General features: G+C 40.5%; 1 protein-coding gene across 5 annotated transcripts in view; it reads right to left on the bottom strand.

The window, feature by feature from the left end:
* The window catches only part of LOC115335953, a 106,097-nt gene extending 82,209 nt beyond the window's left edge, over positions 1-23,888 (bottom strand). For 4 of the 5 annotated variants that reach the window (XM_030002337.2, XM_041120333.1, XM_041120335.1 and 1 more), the window contains exons 1-9: positions 20,327-20,390; positions 17,044-17,094; positions 15,255-15,415; positions 13,654-13,724; positions 11,475-11,640; positions 10,355-10,492; positions 9,330-9,519; positions 8,130-8,257; positions 1,102-1,205 (exon numbers count right to left, since the gene is read on the bottom strand). In XM_030002337.2, the coding sequence (XP_029858197.1) occupies positions 1,102-1,205; positions 8,130-8,257; positions 9,330-9,519; positions 10,355-10,492; positions 11,475-11,640; positions 13,654-13,724; positions 15,255-15,415; positions 17,044-17,094; positions 20,327-20,387 (1,070 nt within the window). In that variant the 5' untranslated portion in view covers positions 20,388-20,390. Of the gene's footprint in view, positions 1-1,101; positions 1,206-8,129; positions 8,258-9,329; positions 9,520-10,354; positions 10,493-11,474; positions 11,641-13,653; positions 13,725-15,254; positions 15,416-17,043; positions 17,095-20,326; positions 20,391-23,569 lie in introns of those variants that run through there. The other variant, XM_041120334.1, reaches the window with a different exon arrangement.
* Positions 23,889-26,780: the final 2,892 nt, after the last annotated feature.

Here is a 26,780-nt window from a genome sequence, read left to right as displayed (position 1 = left end):
CTGTACCTACTTCCTATACCAGTGGACGGACACTTTTGCATTAACTAGGAAGCAGTTAAACTAAACTGGGTAAAAGCACTTGCATCAAAGTAAGAGAGTAGTCTGCATGGGATTCTTTTTAGCTCCTAAAGTTAATAACCTTGTCCTGAGTAAAATCAGTCTAAAGTTAATATAGAAGGAGGCAGAGTAGTTTAGATTACTATCTAATATTTAAGAATATTAGCATGACTATTTGTCAAAAGGTGAGAATAAACCTCAGCCAAAACAAAATTCGCCCCTTTTGCATGAAGTTTAAGATATTGTTACAAACAGAAAACTTGGCATTAGATTAACTTCAAATAGGCTGATGACATTTTGTACTGAAACCTAAGATATTGTTATAAACATAAAACTTGGCATTAGATTAATTTCAAATAGGCTGATGACATTTTGTACTGAAACCAAGTAAAAAAAAAAGTTTCTTTGTTTACACTCTTCAGACTATTGATTTTGGAGGGAGAAAAAAATTGTACTGATTTTAATAATACTGGATTAATATTTCTGAAAGTCTCAAACCATTGCATCAGAACTATTCCTGACTGCAGAGGAGTGGGTGCCTTGATCTTTAAAGCTGCAGTTCAATGATTGGTATAAACCATCCTGAGATCAGGCTCCTGCTGAAAGATGTGGGTCCGCCATGTCCATACTCCCAGCCTAATGTTTGTCTCCTCTCCCCCATGAGTACTAAGGGCACTGAAAGAACAGGTCCAGGTAAGCTTTTTCATAACAAATGGCAGTAGATGCTTAAAACCAGCAGCACTGATTTCCATCTAAGCCATGACTCAAGTTTCCTGTTCACATTGTTCCTGAAACAGGAAGTCTGTAGGAATAGGTATGGGACAGGAAAGTCTACTTTGTACACAACATTCATTCAGTAAGGAAAGAATATCATCCTTCTGTCACATAAACAAGATCTGCAATACACATTCTTCCTTTAAAGTGCTCCAAATTTAAATCCAACATTTGGGCATGGATTTAAAACATTAATCTATTTTAAATATTTACATAACATTTCTTTCCTCTCTCTATATATTTTTAATGCAATTACTAAAGGGCCCTTACCAGTTGTCTCTGCATTTGAATGAAGATCTTTGCCATAGCGCTTTTAAGGCCTCAAGAGAAAGACGTCGAAGCTCAAACACGAGAGTCGTGAAAAGATCTGCAGTCTGTAAGACAGCACAACAACAAATGCAATATTATAGCTGTGCAGAAACCAGCTTTAGAGAACAGAGCACCACAAGAGACTTTGGGTTATACCAGCACTGCCGTTGACTTAACAATGTAACCTGAGAGTAAAACCTCCTCTCTTCCCTGTGTCTTTATCTTCCTTCCCTCCCTTGTTTTTCTCTTCAGGCTGCAAACACATAAGGAGAAGGGCTTTCACTCAGGATGTCAGTCAGTCCCTCCAGCAACAGTGCTCAGTGACCACTAAGCACACCACTAGCATACCAATGAATACCAAACCAAAATGCAGCACTGTGGTTACAATCCAGAAGAGTAGGCCATAATCTTCTCTGCGTTTGTACAGCAAGATCCTGATTTACGACCAGAATTGCTGACATAGCCTTAACACAAAATGAGACAATAGTCAAGCTAACTTTCTATTAGTCTTAAGTTTATAAGAAAGATCATTAAACTGAGGTTTGGACAACACTTAAAAGTTTTGCTCTAGTACCTCTAGCGCTGTGTGAAAATATTCCATTTTACTGGGGAAAAGCCCAAGCATAACTGCTCTTACCTCTGCAGGCAGCACTGGATTAGTTAAAAGAATAGTAGCAGAAGAGCTGTTCTCCCTGACTAAGCTGAATTGCTACAACATACAGCAGCTATTTTACCTGCAGTACATTATCACACACACTTTTCAGTGTAAATAAATTCTAGCCCTTCATTCACAAGCTGCCCCTTGCTGTCGTGGGCAAAAATGAAAAACTTACTTTAGGGTTACTTCATTAAAAAAACCTAAGCATTTTGATCTAGCTGTACAGTTGAAGCTGAATAGTTCTGTTTAATAATTTATTTGCATGTGCATGGCTGAAAGAAATTAAAAGCAATTCACAGTTGACCCACACTTTTCTGTTAAGTGAAGTAGCTACCTGTAATAGACTTTACATTTAAAAAAATGCTCACTTCCACCCCCACAATTTATATGGCAGTATCAGTGTCCTATCAGCTGAAACAAATATTTGTCAGAAAGTACTGTCTCGAGGTACATTTGGATGTGTATTACATTACCAGCAATAATTTTTATTTTCTCAAATGTGATGCTGGAAATCAAATTAATCAAATATTGAATTGAACTGATCGCATTACCAAGATGACAGAAGCCTTTCTGTTTTTATGGAGTACAAATCTTTCAGTGTCATCCTGACTCAAACCAGGCTCTGTATTACCTATCCAGCCTATCCTCTGCTGAGAAAGGAGGATCTTTTCTCCTTTTTTCAGATTATTTTCATTTGCACATACAGTATTCATTGCGTTGTTATTTTGGCCTCAGTAGAAGCTTTTTGGAAAATGGTGTTTTAAAGGCTAAATAGCACGTAGATGTGTTCCTCTGAAACCTGATCCAAAGTTCAAGAAGGGAGATAGGTCTCATTACTTAAAACATTAGAAGAATGTTAAATACAGTAGCTTGTATGTTCATTTTAACATAACTTTGTAATGTACAAGTTTTAATCATGGTCCATGTCATACAGATTCACTTAAATTCTTTATTCACTTCAGATGTGAAAGGCTTAGACATAGGACTACTGCTCTGGTTCCAAAGGAAACATTCTTCTTCGTGTAAAAATCATACAAACAAAGTCTAATTCCACTAAGTCACATTTTCAAAGGTCTGGGGAGAGACCTACTTTGACTTCCTGACCTTCCTTCCAGGAGCCGCTTCCAAAAGCAATGAAAAATTGGAATAACCCAGTGCTAGCATTTGATTTTAATTTAAGACTGCCAAGACATTTTCAGTAAAAAGAAGCTGTCTTTCAGTAAGAAGATGGAGTAATTTCCTACTGTGTTGTTTGATAGGCTGAGGGAATAAATTGTCAGATCCAGTACAAACATTGTTTATGTTTTTGTTCCTTTTGGACTTCTTTTCTTTTTAGCAATACTACATTAATTTCATCAAATTGAAATTTATTCTCGTATATGAAGCCCTACCTAGGTATTAATTCCGATAACATTTATAATTCCATTGCTAAAATTCAGTTAGATCCACATGTATTCCATTCCATTCCATCCCATCCCATCATTACCTTTAAGGTCTCTTTTAAAAAGAAATTACCAAACCCTGAACACTATGGAGCTAGTGAAACAGATTACATTTCATGGTCTATAAAATATTCAGAGAACTGTATTTAATAAAGCTCTTCAAAAGCATTTGTAAAACACAGGCCTTATGTGCCTTTTACACAGGCAAATACACTATGAGCAGCATGATTAGGGGAGCTGGGGAGCCTCACAGATGTCATCACAAGGAGCTGCATGTGCAGCTGCTGATGAGCTCAGGTGGCTCATCAGCTGGAGGCCACAGCACAGTTCAAGATAAAATTTCCAGACTAATAGATTTTCAGGTGATGTAATTTTAGGCTGTAGACTGACTTCATTCTGCTTCACACCTGCTGACTAGACAAGCTCCCATCTAATAACTCAGTGCAAACTTTTGCACAGAAACAGCTATTTTTACTTTCTAATAAAAAAGCTCTAGAATGAACTGTCTGGTCAGATGGGCTGTTTTTATTTCTTAAGGTAGGTTGCATTGAAATTGAGCTGTCAGATAAACAATAACCTCATTGTAAATTCCTCTATTTGTAGTATCGTAACAACAAACTATATGCAAATTTGGCTCCCATTCCCACCCCTAAATAAAACAGAAGGAAGCCTGGCTTTTATTCTACAAAGAAGCTTGCTTTTCCTTCTATCTGCAGACTTACTGTAACTCTATTTAAAAAAAAAAAAAAAAAATTTTCTCTGAAAGCATAAACATGGGATAGTTTAGATTGGAAGCTAAAGTAGTAAAATGTTTCCTAATAAAAGTGTTTCTACTTATGATATATATAGAAATATTTACCCTTTGAAAGCTTGACAACTTATTTGCTGCCAAGTATAAGGCCACGTAATCACAAGGGAGGCTGCTTTGAAAATGTGTTCAATGAACATCTTTGGTTTTTTGGCCTACTAATTCATGTTCTCAATGAAAGTGTGAGGCCTTCTCTCCAGTAAATTTAGTATACCTCTTTGGAATTACATAGCTGTCTCTTCTGTATGGAACTTCTGGTTTTCAGCTGTCTGATCTCTTTTTTCAACTATACGTATGTTAAAGAACAAGTGATTTCCTTGAATTGAAGGCCAAGCGTGAAATCAGATGGAGGTGACACACTCTCCTCCCTGAAGTCCAGTGGTTGAACAGCTTATGGTTACTCTCTCCCTGCCATGGCATAACTTCCCTTCCTTCTGATCCTCATCAGTTCTTTCTTATTTGGTTTCTCACCTTGCCAGTCAACCTTATTTCACCCTCAATTTCAGGAAGGATGTAATTGTGCCTGGGCATGGACCAGGTTTAAGTGACCTAACAGGCCATTCCCAACACTATCTTCTAAGGCTTTCCAACTCAAAGCAGACAAAGACTTCTGTTCCTGGTAAAGTTATTATTATAGTCATACAGAAAAGTAACAGTCGAATTTCAAAAAGCAAAATCATCCACGTAACTACAGTATCTTAATTCATCTTGATAATCAGAACATCTTCGTTACCTGGGAAATACTCTGTTATACTCCCTACACCCACAAGTATTCTAAACATGCAAATCCTAGCACCCAACTATGTAGTAACTAGGAATTAGAATGCCTTATGAGAAAAACATTGGTAAGACCGTGCCTTAAAGGTAAACTCTTTTGGGTCAGACGGGGTACAGGAGTTGGACAAAGTAAATCTGACATAGTCTGGCCCACACTGCTTAATGCATACACAGCCACATTCACCAGAGCTACCAAACCAGCATGAAAATCCAGACAGCCAAATGTAAATGCAGTCCCCAGTAGAAGCTGTGTGACAGGCTTCCTTCAAGCCTCTCTCAAGTGAGGGTCCCCTTCTCCCCATCCCTTTTGACCATTCTTTGTCAGTATGCAGCTTGTTCAGTTAATGGTCCATTAGCTAATCTACATCCACATTGAAATTCAATCTTGTCTCATAATAGCATTAAAAAAATTAAACAACAACTTTGCTTCCTTGGAAGTGACACAGTCTCCACCCCCATTTTCTTATGCCTTCACTGTTTTCCCTGCAGCTGGGGATTTTCCCTTCCATTTATTCTTGGGTTTGTGTCCCGAAAGAAATGCATAATCTCGTCTCATTCAGAGTCAAACAATAAGGGGACAAACAAGCTATACATGCGTAACAGCGGAGCTGTCTCCCAAGCAACGCGGTGGGCATTCCCATAACTTCTTTCCTGGCCCAAAGGACATTTTATCGGTTGGAATGAGGGATAATAAAGATCCCCTTTGAAATGTATTGTCACACAGAAGGAACACCCTGAAACAGTGAAAATGGCTGACAACCAATCGAACCCTGCGCTGGGACAGGCAAATGATGAATAATTCACCTCTTTTTTAGGCAGTGGCGCAGACAGCAGCCACTTGTGCTAATCTTAGTAATTTACAAAACAAATTTCCCACACATGAAGCCAGTGGGCCTCTTTGGAGACAGAAGTGACATCCCACTGTTACTGGGAAAAAACATCTACCATTCTTTCAAAGACACTGAATTATGGGCATTCAAAAGAAGGTAGGATCTAGAGAAAGTTTCTCAGGTCCACTGCAGTAATTTCTTTTTGCAACATTTTCCAAGCCGTATGTAGCCCTCTAGCCTGTTCCTAAATGCCATTACATACCACTGTTACAATGACAGCCACATAGAATTAAGCATGATCACGACCGAAGAGGCTGCTTTTATTCTACATTAGCAAGAACCATTAAGTTTATGGCTCTGTTAGCTCTCTATAGCCCCAATCTCCCTAGCATGCAGCTAAAAAAGATGGCAGACTTGCTTATAACTCAGAGAGAGAAACCTATCCCATATACCGCCAGAAAGGCCACCTGCTGGTCTCTCCTCAGCCCTGTGCTGAGGTCTTTGTCAGGCTGTGATACCAGGTCAGACTATGACCGCCATTTAATAGGTTGGGAGTAACTGCTAGGGTTGTAATTTATCATAGCTGACTGAAGTTGCCCGCTTCAGTTGTTGTGACTGTGATCCTTCTCCACGCTGTGTCTTTGCCTTAAGTCTCACGCCACATTACACAAACACCTCTTGTGCTCATTAATCACAGCTAAAGCTAAGAGAAAGGTGAATAGCCATAGTATATTAATTTCTAAACAGGCACCACTGGCCTGCAGAGCTGTAATCTAGCAGTGCACTCTTCTCCAGTCCCCACAAAGCCTGTGCTCCATCTCCCATTATCTGTGTCCCCCTCAGGGAGAGACAGGCAGAGCTTTTGTTGTTTGACATGGGACTTAACCTAGACAAAGGAAGGTGAAGTGCCCTCTCCTAGGCTAGGTCTGAAGTTTTTTGTTAACATCACTTGTACCTATGTGCATTTACAGGAGAGATCACATCCCCATTGCACAAGAAATAATCTTGCTCCAAAGTACAAGCAATCTAACAAGACAAGAACATCAGAGGACAGGGAATATATCAGGAATGAGCTGACTGAACTCATCAGTGGCAAATTCATGGAGGCACCAAGGCCGGTTCAGTGCTTTCCCTATTAGACCATACTTGTTCTCTAGTAATATCCTGACCATGAATGACTTAAACAAGAAGTGTGTTCTTCTATTTTCCAATTTACATTTCCTTCACATTGTTCTATATAGGAACTTCATTACCAGCAAAAAACACTCCATCTGAAGGACAATGGGATACGAAGTGCCCTCTCTTTTAGGCCATTGCCCTCAGTTCATCTCAGGTCAGCAATGATTAAGCACCATCATCTGTTGATCCTTCTGTATTGTATATAACAGGTGTTCTTGATAATCTCCAAATTTCACAGAAGATAGGGACCTTCATTTCAAAGACGGTGACAAATACTAACTGATCCAGCTTCTGCCAGTATCAACAAAAATCACAAGACCTGAGCAAGCTAAGGAGACAGGCAGACCCTCATCTAGAATGATGGTTGTCATAGAAAAAAATTAAGCCACTGCATGTTCCACATGACCACAATATTCCACCCTACCTTAGCAGCATTCACCAATGAAAATGGTTTACGTGAGAAGAGATTCCCTCTGGACCCAAGCAGCATCCCCAGAAAACATGATGGTTATTACTAGAATTCATGAGAAGCACATGTAACCAACCAGCCAAGATCCAGAGGCAAGGGTTTCATGTGCAAACTGTTTTGCAGGGATGAGGCAACAGGAGAAGGACTGCAGAACTCCAATAAACAGAGAAACAGCAGCGCTACCAGGGGTAGTATCCCATGCTAAAGCTGTAGAAAAGGGTTTTGAGTTCAGTATGCGAAGAATGTTGATAACACTGATGTTTTCAGTTGTTGCTAAGTAGTGTTTAGTCTAAAGTCAAGGATTTTTCAGCTTCTCATGCCCAGCCAGCGAGAAAGCTCGAGGGGCACAAGAAGTTGGCACAGGACACAGCCAGGGCAGCTGACCCAAAGTGGCCAATGGAGTATTCCATACCATGGGACATCACATCCAGTATAGAAACTGGGGGGAGTGGGGGCTGGGGATTGCCGCTCAGGGACTAACTGGGTGTCGATTAGCCAGTGGTGAGCAATTGCACTGCGCATCATTTGTACATTCCAATCCTTTTATCATTAATGTTGTCATTTTATTAGTGTTATCATTATCATTATTAGTTTCTTCTTTTCTGTTCTATTAAACCGTTCTTATCTCAACCCACGAGTTTTACTTCTTTTACCGATTTTCTCCCCCATCCCACTGGGTGGGGGGGGGAGTGAGCGTGCAGTTGTGTGGTGCTTAGTTGCTGGCTGGGGTTAAACCACGACACCTAGTCACCTCTTACCTATGTAGGAGAACTCTCAGACCACAAAGGGCCTTACAAGGAAACAGAGGTTATGTGTGAAAGCTTACCTCAAAACTCACACTATGTGCTAAGCAAAGTTTCCACACTAGTTCAGTCAGTTCTCCTCCAGTGACTTCCCTCTCAGTTTCTTCCCTTTCATAGAGCATGCTGGTCACATACAGATCCTCAGAGTCCACTGGAAAGACATAAGGAAAAAACAGATATCTGGTGGTTGCTGGCCATTTGCTATGGTTAACCCTAAATGCTAGAGGAAAGTTTCTCTCTGAGCCTTTATTTCTGATTTAAGAATCTCTCCAGTCTCAGTAAAGCCAAGGGATGAATATGAATGCCTGCAGTCAGGTTGAATTTAAGAACACAACAGAATAAAGGCCTAAAGACAAGTGTGACCTGAAAGAAAGAGTTAGAGAAACAAGACAAAGATACTGATGAAAAAAGTCCCACTTTCCATCAATATGCCTCTTACAATGGCCCTGCTACTTTACATTCATCGCCCTTTCCAATTTTATCTAATCACTCTCTTGGTCCCACACTTCAACCTCCCAAAAACTCTACAGGAGATCTAGGTGCCAAGAAAAATAAATGGCTCAGCTCTTAGCCTCTTCCTGAGGAAGAATCTTGTCACCTTATGTCAGCATAACTATAAAAAAAAAAGTGTTCTGGAAATTTGGATTTTCCTTTTAAAAAAACCCACTATTTAGAAGCAGACAAAAAAATAATACAAAATGTTTCTCAACATTTAGAGCTCAACTTTAAAATCTTTCCTCAGGCAAGCCTCCCATTCACTTCAGTAAAATCATTCTCCTAAGGAGAAGCACACAGAGCAAAGAAGGAGCAAAAATTAAAACAGTTCTCAGACACAGCATGTCCTTAGTTCCATTAGGACTTACTTATTTATTTACTTATTAGGACTTATTTAGACTTCATTTGTACACACACCAGCAACTGTCCACAGACACAGGAAGGCTGATGCTCTGCGTACAAGGGGGCTATGTATTTAAAGTAGGCAAAAAAGAGTTCGCCATTATTGAAATCTATCCTTTGGAGACCCACCCAGCTTTGTTAGAGCAGGCCCCAACTCCCAAAGAAGGGACAGCTCTCAGTAGCCCAGCCTGTGAAAACATCCGCTTTCATATCATTTCATACATTAAAGGAAATATTAGGTGCAAAGAGTTCTCGCAGGCAAGACACAGCCCCAAGATTTTTCGAGGAAATAAATTTACTCTATTTTAGCAGAAACATCATGTTACCTTTTTTGTACAGTGTCTCTGTTTCCACTTGAAGGAGTTTCAGCAAACACTGTGTCTGCGTCTTTGCCCCGCTGCCCTTCTGAGAGAACACTGTCACAACATTGGACTCAGTACATTTGGCCTCTGCCAGGACTCCACCCTTAATGCTCTGAAGACATTCCAGTTTGGAGGACAGGATCTGCTGCTCAGACTGAGAAGAACAGATACTTCAGGTAAAGTCTTGATCATCTGTGTCAGCCTGCCCAATCCTTTCTCTCCCAACTTCCCAGAGGATTCCAGTTCTGTGATACAGTGTGAAGTCTCTTGTCTAGACCTTTGACAGAGCCCAGCCTGTGGAGGTTAATACGCTCTTTATTTTTAGTCTAATTTTTTCATCACTGAAATGCAACTGCTACTAACTTTCAGTGTCAAATGGTCTCAATTCATTTCAGTTCACAAAGCATCAGTGTTAAGCAGATCTTTTTGGTCAGCGGAGTTGAGAAAAGCAAAAGGCTGGTAAATTATGACTAGCTAGTACAATACAAGAAAGAAGTAATATTCACCTAATAAAAACAGCACAAGATACAAACATGGACTGTATTTGCCGTGAACAGTGGAAAGCTGGAAGTTTGGCTCTTAGAAAAGCTTCTATCCTTCCAAAGTTTTCTGCAAATAACTTTCTTTGCATAATGTATTTTTCTTATCCACATCTCTTATTCCTCTCTTTTACACTCTACTTTCAGTTTACCGCTATAACATATTTTAATGACAGAGTTTAATCCAGGCACCTAACAACCCCTTGCATTTATACCATAATGTTCCTCAACTACAATGCAAATCTGCATTAGGAAAAAATTCTGTGAATAACAGGCATTACAGGGACAATAATATTCATCACTTTTTTGCTAATGATTCAAGTTTGGGCAGACACACACAAATACAATTGAGCATAAACAACTATTCAAAAATGTTTTCTTTTACATTGTGACTCTTCAAAGAAATTAAAAGGCTCTGTGGAAGAATCAGTGTCATTCCCCAATACTTACCGACATATGAGGTAGAACAACAGACTGCACAGAAGTAAAACCAGAATACCGATGAGAGCAGAGGTTTAAGTCCCTTGTCTTGACAAGAATAGGACCTTTTCGCTGATATCTGGTTGGGCATATTCCCAGAACATCCACCTAGTAACAAAATGTACAGTGTTGAATCACACATGCGCACATATGATACAAGCAGGTATTATGGGCTATTACAATTAATTTTAATAATTGCTTTGTTGTAATAACAATGCAAGAGATCTAAATTCTCCCTTGCAGGACGCTGGCTTCTCCACAAAAACCATGGAAAGGCAAATCATTTTAAAGACCTTGGTCAAACTTTATAATAGCCAGAGTTTGTTGATTTGTTTAACTTCACTGTGTTATTATGAATCAGACCATTTACAGACATGTGCTTTTTCATTTAATATTTTGTGGGTTTGCAGGGAAGCATTAATTCAGAAGAGCATTTCTACTTAGAAGAAATGTAATTACATATGGGTGTCCCAAGCCTTATTGCAGAACATCTATTTAAGCACTGATATGTAGCAATAGCATGAGAATGAGGTAGTGCACATCATGCAGAAGGTCAATCTAGAGACTGCTCTTCACAACAGAAGTAGTGCAGCCATTGAGGTATCTCAGCTGCACTCACGCAAACACACAGGTGACAGTGTGGTACTCTGGACTATTATTTCAGTGTAACACAGCAGAACTTGAGCTTAAGTATTAGGAAAAAAAATTAAAAATTGCAAAGAGCTCTGAGAAGCCTTATCTTAAAGCCTCCTGAAATTAATGAAAAAAGTCATGATGAATAATCATGAATAATGAATATTGTATTTTCCCCAGGGAACAGGTAAAGCACAAGCCCTGGTGTTACAACTCCTCAGAGAACTCTGCAATACGCAGCTTTTCCTCAGGTAACCAAGTAGGGGATTCCAACCCTCAACAAGAACGCAAATTATAGATAATTTCATAACATCCACTACAAAAAGCAATCAGATGACCACCACTGGCTGACAAGTCACCAAGTGGCAAAAACCTTTAGTTATTTACAAAGGGAGTAGACTTAAGGTGTGCAAGGGCTAACAGCCACCCTAGAGCACGACTCTACCAACGGTCTCACCTCTTCAATGACTGCACTAGCAGTGGATGCTTGTGATGTCTGCAGGACACTGAGAATGCCTCGCTTTATGTTCAGTGCCCAGGTCTGTTCACTCCTCACAGGACAGAGCTTCAGAACTTTCCCATCATGGAAAGAAAAACGAAGAGGATGCTGTTCTAGTATTTCCCTGCAATAAAATAGTTTATAGTTTCTTGCTTTGAACAGTGGCTGCAAGTCGGTTTAAGACATTAGACTCAGATTTTCTGAACAGAGCTGTTCTTCCACAATGGATCTGTCTTATTCTGTATGTCCATTCTTTATAGCAAGTTTCTATTCTTCATGAATTCACCCTGACCCTAAGAGCCCTTAAAAAACCAAACAAATAAAAAAAACCTATCAAGATAATCACAGCATCTTCAACATAACTGTAACAATTAAGTCAACTCCTGGTAAATTCTTTACAAGTAATTAGACTTAATGGCAACAATTCTTGTTTAATGTAAGAGAGAAATTCCATTTTATGATTCAGGGTGCCTTTAGCGTTGGTAAGTATGTCTTAACTGCAAAGTAACTGCATGTACTGCATGTATCATCCCTCTTCAGCTGTGATACACACAAGAACAACTGCTTTCCAATCAACCCACATCTTCCTGCTCTACTAGGTGTACATACTTGGGCTCTATCCCAAAGTTATCCCCAGTCCCTGTTGTCAGTCCACTCCCTGATTGCTTTTGCTATCTCAGATTGAGAGTATAGTGTTTTCTACTTTTGCAAGAGATCACTTTTTAACATTGATTTTCACTCCTAATATACTGTACTTTAATCGTGTATTTCCCATGTAAATGGGGAAAAATAAGCCATCCAAAGGAAGAATTATACAGTAGCCCAATGGTCAGCTCCCATACAGGGAGATACACAGTTCATCTGCACATTAACTGTGGAACTAACTGTTCATCTAATCAACCAGGTCACAAAGACATTGTAAGAGGAAAACTTTTAATGCACCAACACCTGGATAAAGTCTTTCCAGGAGAAGAGATTGTGTACATGCGATAAAGGTTTCTGAACTCCTAGGCAACTGTGGCTGCATTTGCTACTATCTGTGGAAATTACATGCATGTTCAGAGGACAAGCTAGACCACTGTATATTCACAATAGGCTGAGGGAAATGCTAATAAGATTCACTCGTCTGAATAATTATTTTCAATAGCCAAGCTTCACTGAATGCTTTCTTTGCTACCTCTATTTTTTGGCTTCTCTGCAAAGAAAAAAAGACACAACTGCTCTTACCTCTATGAAAATCCTACAAATAACTTCACAGAAGATGTGCCTGTACTCTGATTTGAACTCTGATACCACTACCCATACTGTGGAACACAAAGCTATTCCTGAGGAATATAAAAAGCAGTGCTTTTACTCCAAACCTGGTCTTTTTGACCCATTGAATTGAGTCAATTAACTCAGTTCTCAGTGTCATTTAAAGGCTGAGAATCCAAGCAGGACAAAGAGGAGGATTACAAGGCTGAGCTTAATCAGACAACAGAACTGCTTTTTTTGATGCCACAAGAAGCATCAGCTCCCTGGGAAAATACCAGACCTCCAGTTTGAAGAGACCTTTTTGTACAGGCATCTTCACTAGAGTCTATACCTCTGCAAGTCAGAGGGAAACACACTGACATATGTTATGAATGAGCTACTAAAAACAAGAACATAAAAGGAAGAAAATTACATTAGACAAATAAATGCAGTTTAAATATCCTGGAAGAAAAAACCCAATGTTTTGCATCATGAGAATCCTCCAAACCAAGAACTTCTGAAATGTACTTCAAAACTCAAGAGTCTGTACAAGTAACAACTGCAACTCAGAGAACTAGTGAGCGATCCATACACACTGCTAGCCAGCTAAAGGCCTGATAATTTGTACCCAGAGTAATTTTAATTGTCTACTCTCTGAAAGTTTTTACAAACAAAGGGATGAAAATCAGGTTCAAAAAAACCTTTTTGGACCAAATGCCTCCAATTTTGTTGATGGTGCTCATATCTTGATCCTTGCTTTAAAAAGAAAACAAAACACACCAAGAAAAAACCCAACTAAAATTAAACAGAGGACGAAACAGAGTGAAAAATGTCCAGTCAAGCTGCTGCTAAGCCATATAGCTTCAAAAAAAAAAGAACTAGACCAGATTAGAAGTTTTTCTACCTTAGACTGTCCATTTCCTTCAGAGGCTCCTCTCTGGATGCAAAACTTTTCTTAATCTGTACATCTTGCACCTAGGAGCAAAGATTATAGAGCAAGTATCACTGTCAATAGGAACTTGTGGAATTTGTGACATAAGGATATCTGCATAGAATGTCATACATAGACTATGAAAAAAGGCTCAGTGTTGCAAGCAACACAACTGCAATAGCCACATCTTCAGGTTGCATTTCTGAGATGGGTTTCCAGAAATTTCTTCTACAAAGACATTTCACTCACTATTAAATACATTTTATATGGCACTATTATATCTCTTTCATTTTCAAGCCAGAAGCAATCACCTACTCCAGGGTAAAGTCAGAGCCGGGATAAACCTAAGTCCTTTCTACTCCAGTTGAGAAGCAAAATGTGTACCCATCTCAGTTGACTCCTGAGACTATCCCTGGTAAAGTTCTCAGTATTCAGTAGCCATTTCATAGCTTACTTTCACTGAATTCAGAGGAAAAAATGCACTTAAGTTCATTATGGAATTTCCTAAAGTACTTGCAATTTGGCTGGTTGTGGTAAGAAGAACTGTTCTTAAATGGTAGATCAAAAATGGTGGCTCTCTGCCCCATTTTAAGTACAGCACAGATTGCAACTGTTAGTAATCTTTTTTCTTAATATCTTCCACTTTTTTATAAAGACAAGCATTCAACTACATATTGGTTTGCTTATCTTAGGAGGTCTCAAATTAAGATAAAGAGCTGGAAGTTGGGGAATCCAGCCACTGATATTGCAAGGCAGAAGAGAGTGATTCAGTCTGAAGACAGCACCCAAATTCTCATTTTTCGTGTAAAATCACAGGACCACCAACCAGTTAATTTTATCCATATGGCCATGTTAGGACAGGGATAACTACCCTATTCTTCATTGGCCTCATGTATATGTGTATATAGTACACACATGCCAACCCCCCACAGAACCCATGAATTATCCCCTCTGTTAACCAGAAGGAAAACCAAGGCAGATGAGAGACGTTTATTTTCCATGCTCCTGCTAAAGCACTGTAGTTCTCAAACTGGCCTACCGCAGGGCTCACCCCAGGAAAAAGTCTGTAATTTGAAACTGGCCTGTTGCTCTTGTCACTGACAGAGAGATCTCCTGTAGAGATCAATGGAGCACTACAAGACTGAATTTTACACTAGGCTAGGAACGGCACCAATCCAGCACATCATATATGTTTCTCAAGTTCTCTTTAAAATGCTTGCTACTTTTAAATTACTGCTACAGATATGAAAGTGCTTAAAAATAAACCAAGTTCCTTTAAAGGGGACTAGCTTCATCTCCAGTTCTGCACTTCATGTGACAAAGCAGTGAAACTGCCATGCCACTTAGGAAAGAAAATAATTATTTGTTTAATCTGTCATTTAAAACTGGCAAATACTTAATTTGAAGCCATGTCGCATCAAAGCAATTCTGCAACTCTAATTATGAGATCCGGAATTGAACTGGCTTTTAATTACAAGAAAAACAAATGTTTTAAATGTAGCAGTAATCCCAAAGAAAGGTACAGTCTCATGTCAACTCATCCCAATCACTCCAACAATTATGACAATACTCACTTTCAAAACCATCTGGCAATTCCCCAATACCTCAATGAACACTGTGCTCTCCAGAGAGATGCCACTGCTTTTGTAAATACTTCCCTGCAGGAATGTGTTGGTGACTGCTGAATACTTGTAGCTGTATCTAGCTCTTTTGGGGGAGTACGATGCACTGTTTCCTAGAAACAAACAAAAAATGTTTTTTTTAGTCTATTAGGCTTGCCCCTCCCTGTTTTTTTTTTTCTACTTTTTAATCTTTTGGCCACTGTCATCAGCTAAACAAGGGGCTGAATATTCAGAATGTTCCCTTCCCACTTGGACTTACCATCGAAAAAACTGGGTTTCTGAAAGCACCCTGCATGCTAGCAATAACTCCTGTATGGAAGGTGAAAAGAATACCCCTCGCTCCTATGCACATAACCTCACAATTTCCATCGAGGCAGGAATCTAACTTCCAAGAGCAGAAAAGGAGGGCAATGCATTTACGGCATGATGCTCTTTCGATACCTTTCAGAGAGCAGCAAAGCAGGACCTTTGCAACAGCAAGATGAAAGGGATCTGCTGATGCATTCAGTGCTTTTCATGCCCATGCTATGAGCTACACATATGCAGACAAACTAAATTATGTGTTTTTTAGGTAAAGAACTCTGGTTCTGAAAGCCTGCCTGAAAAAATTCAGGCTGAGGAAGAGAAAGCATGGGAAGACAAAGATTATTTGTATTTGTATGAAGACATTGTAATGACCTGGCAAGTGTCCATGGGTAGCACTGTCTTCTAGTGAATACAATGTCAGCCACCCTCATGTGTGCTACATGGTCTCTGTACTCCTCTAATCAAAGGAGATTCTCTTCTAGACCAGGTGATAGGAATTAACTCTGAAAGGATGAGAAGATCAGAGTCATAATACCTTCAATGCCATGTGTTTTGGTGACTGTGGTGTCTGAGACTGTAACAAATACAGTGTTTCTAAATGGTAAGAAATCACGGTATGACCTTAACTGGGATCACCGAAGTGCAGAAGAGGGAAAATTCAAAGAAAATACTCTCCCTTCCCTCAGATGAAGAAGACAACACCTAGGAAAAATGACCACTGCAGCTCCCATAACGCAGAGCTGCTTTTTCTCTGCCTCACAGTGGCACTGCAATACTCGAGCACTTTCAATGACAAAGCCACACAGAGATGAAGTAATGTTGAACAAATGAAGGGTCTCTGAGCCGCACTCTCTGAGTAGGTAGCTAAGAGGCCAGGACAAGATCTCCTTGGGAGCAGAACATCCATGTGCTCCCCTTGCTGTTACACTGAAAAGCACTTTTGCACATTGAAGTACTTGCTGGCAATGTAAATGAGAAGCATAAGTTACAAACTGCACCTCAAGCCATTCAACCAAACCTTTCCAGGTCAGTTCAATATGCTGTCTTCCCATCTGTTCCTTTACAAAATGTAAGTTTTGTGCCTGCCTACTGAAGAAGTCATCTTTCTTCATGCCTGTTTTAGTATGAAAGGAGCTAATACCACGTACTGGAAAAAAAGACACTCATACATGGCTGGGTTTTGTCCTGTACTGGTTTAGTAGTTTGCTTAGCTCTCATGTCTGTGAGTTTTCTGAGTTCACAGAATGCGAACTTTTGGCAGGTCTGGGCCTGGTAAAGCTTTGTGGAACTTCCCTGCTACTTCCATGAATGCTGATCACTCAGACATAAGTATCATTCTTCTAAGAAAACAACACCCCTGCTGAAGAGAAGGAAGTTTTCGAATTCCTCCTTCCTTATCACATACAAGGCCTGAATACAGTCTTGTTTTACTCACCTACACAGTCCGCAAAACAGGAAGCTCCGTAACTTAAACTCTCCAAGGATCCTGCAACGACAGGTAAGATAATAGAAAAGCACTGAAAATTTGTGTGTAGCTCAGGACAGACGTGCTGCTTTTCAATTACAATGAAATAACTGAAACCAAAGCATGGCCCTCAAGTAAAAAAAAAAAGAAAAAAATCCGTGAGAGTTTTGCTACCGAGTATGCAGGGACAAGACTTTGCTTTTGCCCCTTTCCACACATCTGTACCACACAAGCACATACATAAAGGAATGACATGCCTTAGTGTATTTATTGAGGTAGGTATGGAAATGCAGCAATACCATGCATTACCAAGCAAATTTAAAAAAGGCGTTCTTAATCCAAGAAAGAAATACAGGTTTTAAACACCACACTTCTTCACATCCACAGGCTTTTAACTTTATTGCAGTTAGGGAAAATTTCTACTTAGCTAAGATTTTATTGCACATGGCCATTCCAGAAATCATAACTATCATTTAAAGCAGAGTAAGAGCAAGCTTTACTGCCCAGGAAAAACTTTTCCAGCACCAGCACACTCAGGAACACTTAAACATCACAACTCAAGGGTGGCAGTTGGTTAAGACATCCTTTAAAACTGGAGAGCCTGTTCTCCAACATGACTTTCATTCAGACTTTGACTGGGAGTGCAGCGAATTCACAGGGATGCAGAACACACTTACACCACACAGATGGAATTGCCTGAGATTCACATGGGCATGAACAGGGGAAACGGTTAGGGCTGCTACGTACAGAGCCTCCATTCCTTCTCTTCACTCTGTGTGCACACATCTGCACAGTAAACTAGTAAGACTCTCATTCTAATGCTGATGCTGAATGACCTTAAATAAGCCTAGCAAAATTACATCCATCAGTTCTTGCAAGCGCTACTGAACAATATAAAAGTCCAGGATGAACTGGAAGAAAAATTCTGTTTTCACAGAGAAGAAAAGCAACAGGGAAACTTTTAGGGTATCTAACTCCTGTGCATCATTGTGATTGCCTCTACAAGCATGATGACTGGGCACTCAAAGGGCTAGACTGATATAAGTCATGCTTCAGCACATGAAATAAAATCATTGCAGATTGCTTTCACCCCTGGGAATTACACAGGTACTATGTTGAAGACTGGCTGTCCTGGCCTACTGGTCCCTATCTCTTGAGAACTTCTGTGATAAACTTGAGCTGAATTGCAGGAAGTTTGAGAGAGGAGCCCCATGACGGACACATGTCAGATGCAAGTTCCAGGACCTAATCCTGCACTGCTAACACTCCCCAGCACTCAACTCAGCAAGTTACCCCAACTCCTAGATATCGATAGGAACGTGCACGTAGCAAAATCAGTCAGATCGCAGCTGCTCATATACACTGCAGTGATAGACAAGGAACAGCCAAAATCAAATATGTGATCCTGCTGCACTTCAATACATGGCATTTGTATGTACCATAGTGAATGAAAACGCTACTTTGTTAATAAACCATGTATTACATTATTTAATTAGTATTAAAAACATTCAGCCCTAACTTGCCATTATTGATAAATCTTTCTTAAAAATAACTCCCACAAGAAGTTCAATAGTAAGTATAATCGCCCCCAACCTCTCCACTATACTATATGCTAATGAACCTCCCTGTTAAGTGGTAACTAACATTCCTGTGTTGCTCAGCTTTGTCTTCCACTGGAGACAGAAATTAAAAGAGCCTCTTTATTCTGGTTCTCTGCTTTTGGATGTTTTATATATGCTATATGCCTGCAGGAAATGCTCTTGTCAAACTACAACATTTAAAAATCCACATTTATACTATTTATTTGAACCATATTTTCCCTTATCTTAATCCCTTTTTTTGAAATGTCAAAATTATTGGCAGGAGGAAAGAAGGGAATTCACTAGTTTTGGAACAAAAATAAGAGGTTTTTGCTTCAGCACCCACTCAAGCTTATATACATTTTTATTCCCAAGTTAAAATTTACGTTTCTGGCGAGTAGAATTACATCTTTCTTTAAAAGGTCTTAACCCCACATTTATATTTTCTTCCCAACAAATGCTCCTTTTTATTTTGCAGAATTAATTCTCTGTATGGAACTTCAGATTTTACCTTTAAAATGTATGAATAACATGTTATTTTCAAGCAAACTTAGTCTAGTGCTACAGATACCTGCAAAACTAGAAAACTTTCTAGCATAGAGAGACCAGGTCATGTAACATATGAGAATTATCACTCAACTATTAATTTTTATAAATATACCTATCTATACGTAAACCATATGCATTAACTTTAACATTCCAAACACACTGCATGTGGAAAGAAAGAAATACACTTAGTTTCCATGGGAGAAAAAAAAATTATCCCTAAGTATCTAGTGGATCAGGTAAGAAAAGGGCCATCTAGCTCACCCTTTTCTTTTGAACAGTGGAAAAAGGCAGTGTTAAGTTAATGGCTTTTAACCAAGAAATCAGTACAACTTATTCAAGAACCTTAAAATAAATATGGTAAGACGAACTTGGAAAATTCATCTCTCTTATGTAGCATCAGATTTTTAAGATGTTGAGCACACCTCTCCAGGACCACATTTAAGAGCTCTTTCAGTTCCTGTGTGAATGCTGCGCTCAGAATTTTTAAACGTGCTTATCACAGACAGATAGTGTGGTAGGCTGAGCACCCTGGACAATCAGGCACTTTGTTAACTTTTTTAAGGTGCCTAAATTTAGAGTTTCTGCTCCTTCCTTTGTTCTTTTTAAATTTTAAAATGTCTTCCATAATTTATTTTGGTTCTAGAAACAGCATGCACTTATCTCTTTCCAGTTGACAAGAGTAACAAAGGACCACAACATTGACATTTCATGATCTATTCACGCTTTTCAGAATCCTTTATCTGCCAAATACCAAAGTGAGCATGATTTTAGAACATGATACTAACATGTTATTTTCAGGTGAGATAAGGAATTGACTGGCACAATCTAACTGTTTCTGTTGCTTTCCCTAGTAATGCTGAAGGAAGATGCACTATTTAACTGCACTCCTTTACAGGTAGGGTGCCCTCCCACCTGCCCAGTACCACCCAGAGAGCTCACTAAGGCAAATCGCTACACTACACTGAAAATCAAGACAAAGCTACTACAAGAATTACCGCAAACTTACAAGTTGTAACATAATTTACAGCACCTCAGAAGTTTTGCTAGTGAGATCATTCGTTAGCAGAAGTATTTTGCATTGAGAGAGATCAATCTTAGTAGAGGAAAAAGTTTCTTCTACTTACTCCCTGAAGCTCCTGCCACAACACCACAGAGTAAAATGACGGTGTGCAGCCCCATGGCCATCGAAATCACCTCCTCAGCCCACAAGCTGACAAAACCACATCAGTTCTCCTCTCAAAGGCACCTCTGAGCCAGGCAGTGAAAGAAAATTTCCTTCACAAAGCAGGAGCTCACTATTTCAACTCCGCTCTTCCAGCCAGAGGAGGGGCTCTGGCAGGGCAGCCTGCAGAGGGGAGGGTGTGCGTGTGTAGTAAAGGGGAGAGATAGACACACACAAACATTTATCCAATCTCTAACAGCATTTCAGCCTTTTTGCAATAAAAGAGAGAGAAATTAACCTATTAGAAATTCCACAAAACTGCAAGGAAAAGAAATTAAGTGTACAGCACGACAACATATCAAATGCTCAGAACAATCCTATGCAGTAAGTTTAAAAAAAATAAATAAATTTTAAAATCACCCTAGCAATCATTCCCTGCAAAAGCACACAGGATGAGAGCAAAAGCTTTGGGGCTGAAGGCAAGGTGCTTCCACTGGGAGCAAGAAAGTTCACAAGAGGCAGATCATCCCTTCAACCAAATTCTCAAACCTAAGATGGATGAAATCTTGCATAAACACACAAAACCACTAAAATACAGTCCTTCTGGTAGCAATCAGGTTTTTACAACATGAGAGACATAGGTCTTCCAGGGTTCACTGAACTTGTGATGAAGACCTTCCACTCCTGCTTGAGGGAGATTCACCATCTACCTCCTGTTCTACTGACTCATTCTTCTAGAACTGGGGCTCTCCTCATGCACCTGCCCTGGCAGCCTATGGCCCTGTTTACTCTTCACACGTAACAGGATTGATGATCACCCATGCCACAGAGATGTTGCCAAAACTCGGTTACGCTTGCATGCCAAGACCTTCTGAAGGAAGCTGCTGTGGACAGGCAAAGATTTATTTTCTCCTGCTGCCATGTCTTAATCTGCTGTAAGCCTCTCTGGTTTACCCTGAGCTACTGTTTACTTCAAACAAGATTCACAAGTAGAAATCATAGACAACAATCCCAGTCACCAGTACTACTCTCCCCCCCCAAGCTTGTGTTGTCATAGCCTCTTGCCTGAACTTACTTTCTCCATCAGGTAACATCTGCTCAGTTCAAAAAGCTTACGAATTTTACTTAAAGGGAAAGCAACTTCTCACATGTGTTTTGCATGGATCAATGACCCAAGATGATGAGAGAGAGTCCAAAGAGTTAATAAAATATTCCATCCCAAAAGCTGGGCCCTTTTATCAAAATCACAGATCTACCAAATACCAACCTCAGGGACAGCTCAGGTCTGAAACTGAATTAAAAAACCCCAAAACCTTACAGATTTCATACAGCTGCTCAGATTTCCTATGATCAACCCAAAGTGGTAAATCAGAAAGCCTTCTTCCATCTCCATGGTGATTTTTCAGAATATTCTAATTCTGAAACTGCTTCAGAGATTTCATTGTGGAAATCTTGCAACTTGCTGGCTTTGCTATTTTTAGTCTGCTGAGTTCCTCAGTCTTGTATTTGTTCTAATTTTTAATTTTAAGATTACAGCTCAGCTGGGTATAGTACATGCTCCGTACGTTATCCTAGTCATTCAGCTCTTGGTGTACTATCAGCAATATGGATAGAAGCAGGTAAGTTAATCGCTGGGCATGAACATAAAACCATGATGAATTTACCAGAAAATGGCTATATTGTGACAATTCTTTTCTTGAGTCACTACTATTGCCCATTCTCCACAGCAGTCTGACTTTTAACTGTTTATATAGTAGGATTTTTCAACATATTTCACATAGCTATTCCAAAATAACTTAAAAAGCATAAAACTTATACTGTAGTCAGTGAGAATGCCAAAATTGGAATTATAGGGAATTTTTGCCTTATCATGACTCTCTTAAGAATGGCATAGCCCAACAGCAACAAGTTACAAGCAGTGTTTGTGTACTGAGCATTTGTAGCCCTACCCTCATATTAATGAATTTGACACTTTATAGTAAGTTTTCCACTTAGTTTATGTTAACTTCATGTATGGCACCAATGTCTGCAGTCAGCAAAGTACATAAATAGGTGCTTAATTTTAAGCATAAGCACACCCCAAAAATTAAGCATGTGCTCAAATCTAAATGCTTTCTTGGAACAAGGCCATTTTATTAGTCATTCCATCCCCTACTCAAACACCAGAAGGTCTTTCAGAAACCTTTGTTCTCTAAATAGCTAGATTTCCCTTAGAGCACTGTGGGTGGGTTTCTCATAAAAAAAAAAAAAATTACTCAAATTTTCTCTTTCAGCTACATTTTTAATTTTCACCAAGAATAGTTCAGGGAGGTCACAGGCAACTCCTTTCCCACAAGGAAGCAGCTTTAGAAAAGAGGGTGGCCAGGAAAGGTTGTATGAACTACACTAAGAGACAGCCTGTGCCCAAAGTCCCTGAAACAAAGCAGGGTCTAACCAGATGGACCAAAAATGTCAGACCTGTTCCCAAGACTGCAGCACACCACATTTTGAGATGCCTCAGAACTACTGTGCATGTGCAGACCAACTACACTGCATGTATGTCTCATCACGTGGCAAGACAGCCTCCTTCTAAGAGGTTACACAATAGGCATCACACTAAGAAAACTGGACTCTTCTGATGATCTTTTTGACAAGGTACCACAGTTTAATAAAAGATGTGTTTTATAACTTTAAGACAAATACTTATCTACAAATATTAGCATTTCAATCACAACTTCTAGAGTAACAACATTTTCATGCAAAAGTGTCATAGAAGAAGGGTTCTCTTTAAGGATTAGCAAACAAACTTTCTCAAAAGATTCAAGAGGGATCAACACTTCATTTGTAAATGTTGGATATTAATGCGGTTATATATATACGTCATTTTAAGCACAAGCAATCTTGTTAAATGTAAAGGATCAAATAAATGCAGACACACGACACATGGTTAAGCGGAGTTAAGAGAAATTCAAATGTCTGTAAGAACAGTGCAGCAGCTATTCAGAAGCTTCCATCAGAAGTCACCAGTGATCATGGTGTCTGAGAGCTGGACAGGTCTGGCCTCAGACAGCAGCACAATCAGCGTGTAGCCGAGTCTCTCCCTTCCCAATACCAAAATGAGGATCAACAGCCAGTAATAACGCTGTGAGCCACAGACTGAATATTGACATAGAAGATCCAGCAAAATAACAGATACAGTAGATTTCTATGTAAAAACATTACTTACAGAATGGGTTACGTGTCAACATATTAAGAGATTCACAGGTCAGGCTCACATTCAAACTCCGATTCAGGCTGTGACCCCGAGGTATGTTATATATGGAAAGGACTGCTGGAACAGAGAAGCTTGAGGATTTGGGCTTTGGCTTGGAGAAAGAAAACAGAATTCAGTGTTATCTAGTAACTGCATCTGATTTTCTATTTTGTTCAAATTGTCTTGCTCTGCTTTTTCAGTTACAGCTGTAAATCACACTTTCCAAAATAATCAAATTTGCAATTTAATTTCAAGTTTTAGCTTTGCGGCTTCCTATTTCTTAGGGAAGAAACTATGTTAATAAAAAGGAAGAAAAATATCTTATTGTAGGCATATGAGCACCCTCAAGAATATATAAATCTCAGCTTGCTTGCATCTTGATGATTTCATATACCAAAGAACAAAGATATTCACAAACAAAACTCCAGGGCTTTCTTGTAAAAAATACTTCAAAAAGCTTTTTTCAGTATATCACAGATTTTGGGCCCTTTGTACTGAAACTTCTAAGTTAGGAATTAAATGCCTGATTTGCAGTAGACTCTTAAATGCACGCTCAAGCCAAATCTTTCAGATAAAACACGGCGTAACATTAGCATCCTGTGTGCTTGACTAACTTCACTCATGTGAGTGGGTTGGTAAGTGCAGGACGCGGTCCAAGACTGAAACACAAGCTCAACATCTTTTAAGCATTTTTTTCCTACCACCCCCCAAAATAGTTTCTTCTAAAGAATCAAAACACCACCCCCAAAACAGGCAAAGAACCTCCTAAAGAGAAATTTCCACCATGGTGCTGTCCTAGATAAAATATTGAAGAAAACAGGGCACATGTGCTGCAAACACGCTTGTTTGGTGACACGCAGGAGACTGACACTGGCGTTAAGTCTGCAAAAAGTATTCATCCATTTTAGTGGACATTGTACTCAAGCTTGCGACATGAATTTAATGAAAAATACCATCTAGCACACAACGCAGCAAGGATGTCCGTAGACACCTAAGAACTCTACCCTACTATTACCAAGAAAATCTGAGGTTTAACAAACTGGTAAAGCCTGTTCTGTAAAGACCCCACAAGTTCTTTTAAATTAACGTTATTTTAAGACTCACGTTTAACCCTAACAGCCAAAAGCAGGCGGAAAGCGCCCTCGGCCACGGCTGCAACCTTGCGCCTCTCGGTGCCCACACCCGCGCGGCCGTCGCCCTCCTGTGATGGCGGCGGGGGCCCCCGCAGAGCCCGCCCAGCGCGGGGGGCCGGGGAGCGCCCGCTCCCACCTACCTCTTCTGGCAACTGCTCGGTGCCGTGACAGATGGCGCCGGTTTGGGGCCCTACAACGAGACCCGGAGGGAAACCCTCACAGGACAGAACGCTTCCCAGGGCAGAGCTTCGGGGAAAGCGTTCCAAATACATTATTTCCCTGGAAGGAAAAACCAAAAAAACACCCAAACCAAACCGACAAGCGCCTTGCGACGCTTTCCAGGCCGTTTACTGAGAGGAAATCAAGCGATGAAGGGGCCGACCGCCTTCCTCAGGGCTGCGGCGGCGGTCACCGCACGCCCCACAACCTCCCCAGCGGACCCCGGCCGCCGCGGGGAAGCCGAGAAACCCGCCGCACGGCGGAGGCGAGAAAGCACCGCGGCGAGGAGCGGCGAGGACCGAGCCGCGGCCGAAGCTGAGGCGGCGCGGCCCGGCCCGGCCCGGGGGGGGGGGGGGGCGGCGGCCCCGCCGCGCGGGAGCGCCCCCTGGCGCCGACCCCGCAGCAGCGCGGGCCGCGCGGGCGGGTCTCGCGCACCTGCTCGGAGCCTGCTGCGCCTCGGGGCGGCCGCCAGGCTCTCCGCCGCCGCCTTCTTCCCCTAAGGTGTGTACGTACACATCCCCCTGCTGCCCCGGAGTGAAAAATTCTTCAGCGGTCCGCTGTGGAGAACTAGAGCACCGCACGAAGCGTGAGCACCAGGTCGCTTCTGCACAACCAGGCGCCGGGACGCCGACCGAGCGGGGCAGGCTGCGCCCTCCGCCGCTGCTCGGGGTGGCACGCCAGGAGGAGAAAGTGCTTCAGAGGCTTCGTGGAGCAAGAGATGGAAACGAGTTTGGGGTCGTCTTTTTTTTTTTCTTCTTTCCCCCAACGCTTTTGTGAAATCACTGTTGTCACATTCAAAGGCACGATGGCTTTAGATTCTAGAGCAGTGTCTTGTCATACGCCTCGTTAATGCAATAATCATCTAGAGCTCATTGAAGCCGTGCTTTTTTTTTTTTTTCTTACAAAGACCAAGATGTTGCATGAAGCAAACCAGCCAACCACAAAAGGACTTTCAAAAAGCCTCCTACTCACTCTTGGTTTATTCTGGACTTGAGTACAACTACTTTTAGCATGTCCCAACCACACAGGCACCTGTTCAAACAGATGCCAGCACTTCAGCTTCTTACAATTTTTTTATTTAACAAAAATCAATTGTAAGTGGTAAGAAGAGGCACTTCCTTTGAAAGCAACAGGTTGCACCACGCACCTTTTGGTGTCCTGGTTTGAAAAAGTAGTAAGACACTCATCAGAGAATTTATTTCTATACTAGATTCACATCCGGCACATCATACATGAGGGTATTCACCTCACAAAAATACATTAAAAGTCATCCTAAAGATAATTGCAGGATCTTATAAAGAAAATAGGAACACAAAGGTTAATTTGGTACAAAATACAATTCACTTGAACTATAAACATGTCACACCTTTGTCACAGTACTTGCACTTCTTATTTTTTATTCCCAGGATGACAGCATATACTCCATTACTTTTTGCTGCTCAGTTATAAAGAACAATCAACTGGGTTTGAGTACACAAATCACAACTCATTTCTTCAAAAAAGAACTTGTGGTTAGACTGCCAGAAGTGCTGTCACAAACACTGCAATAAATAGCAGCTTTTTGAAACCACTCTACCCTTGCTTAACACCTCCCTCTTGTAAGGCTATCAGCTGCTTTTGTTTCAACAGCTTTTATTTTGGATCCTCTTTGCATGACAAAAATTTTTTTTCCTTCTGGCTCAAACCTCATCAGAACTAAGTTTGAACATTGTGCAAGTTCTGTCAATTCAAAGTAGAAGTCTAATGGAAACAACACTGTCAAAGTGTAACAGAAAGCAATGTCATCCTGGAAAGCTTAGGAAGGTGGGGGTAGGGGAAGGCTTCACCAAAAT

This window comes from Aquila chrysaetos, chromosome 25 (genome assembly GCF_900496995.4).
Source record: "Aquila chrysaetos chrysaetos chromosome 25, bAquChr1.4, whole genome shotgun sequence".
NCBI lineage: Eukaryota > Metazoa > Chordata > Aves > Accipitriformes > Accipitridae > Aquila > Aquila chrysaetos.
The sequence above is the reverse complement of the archived record's forward strand: the minus strand, read 5'-3'. Positions and strand labels throughout refer to the sequence as shown.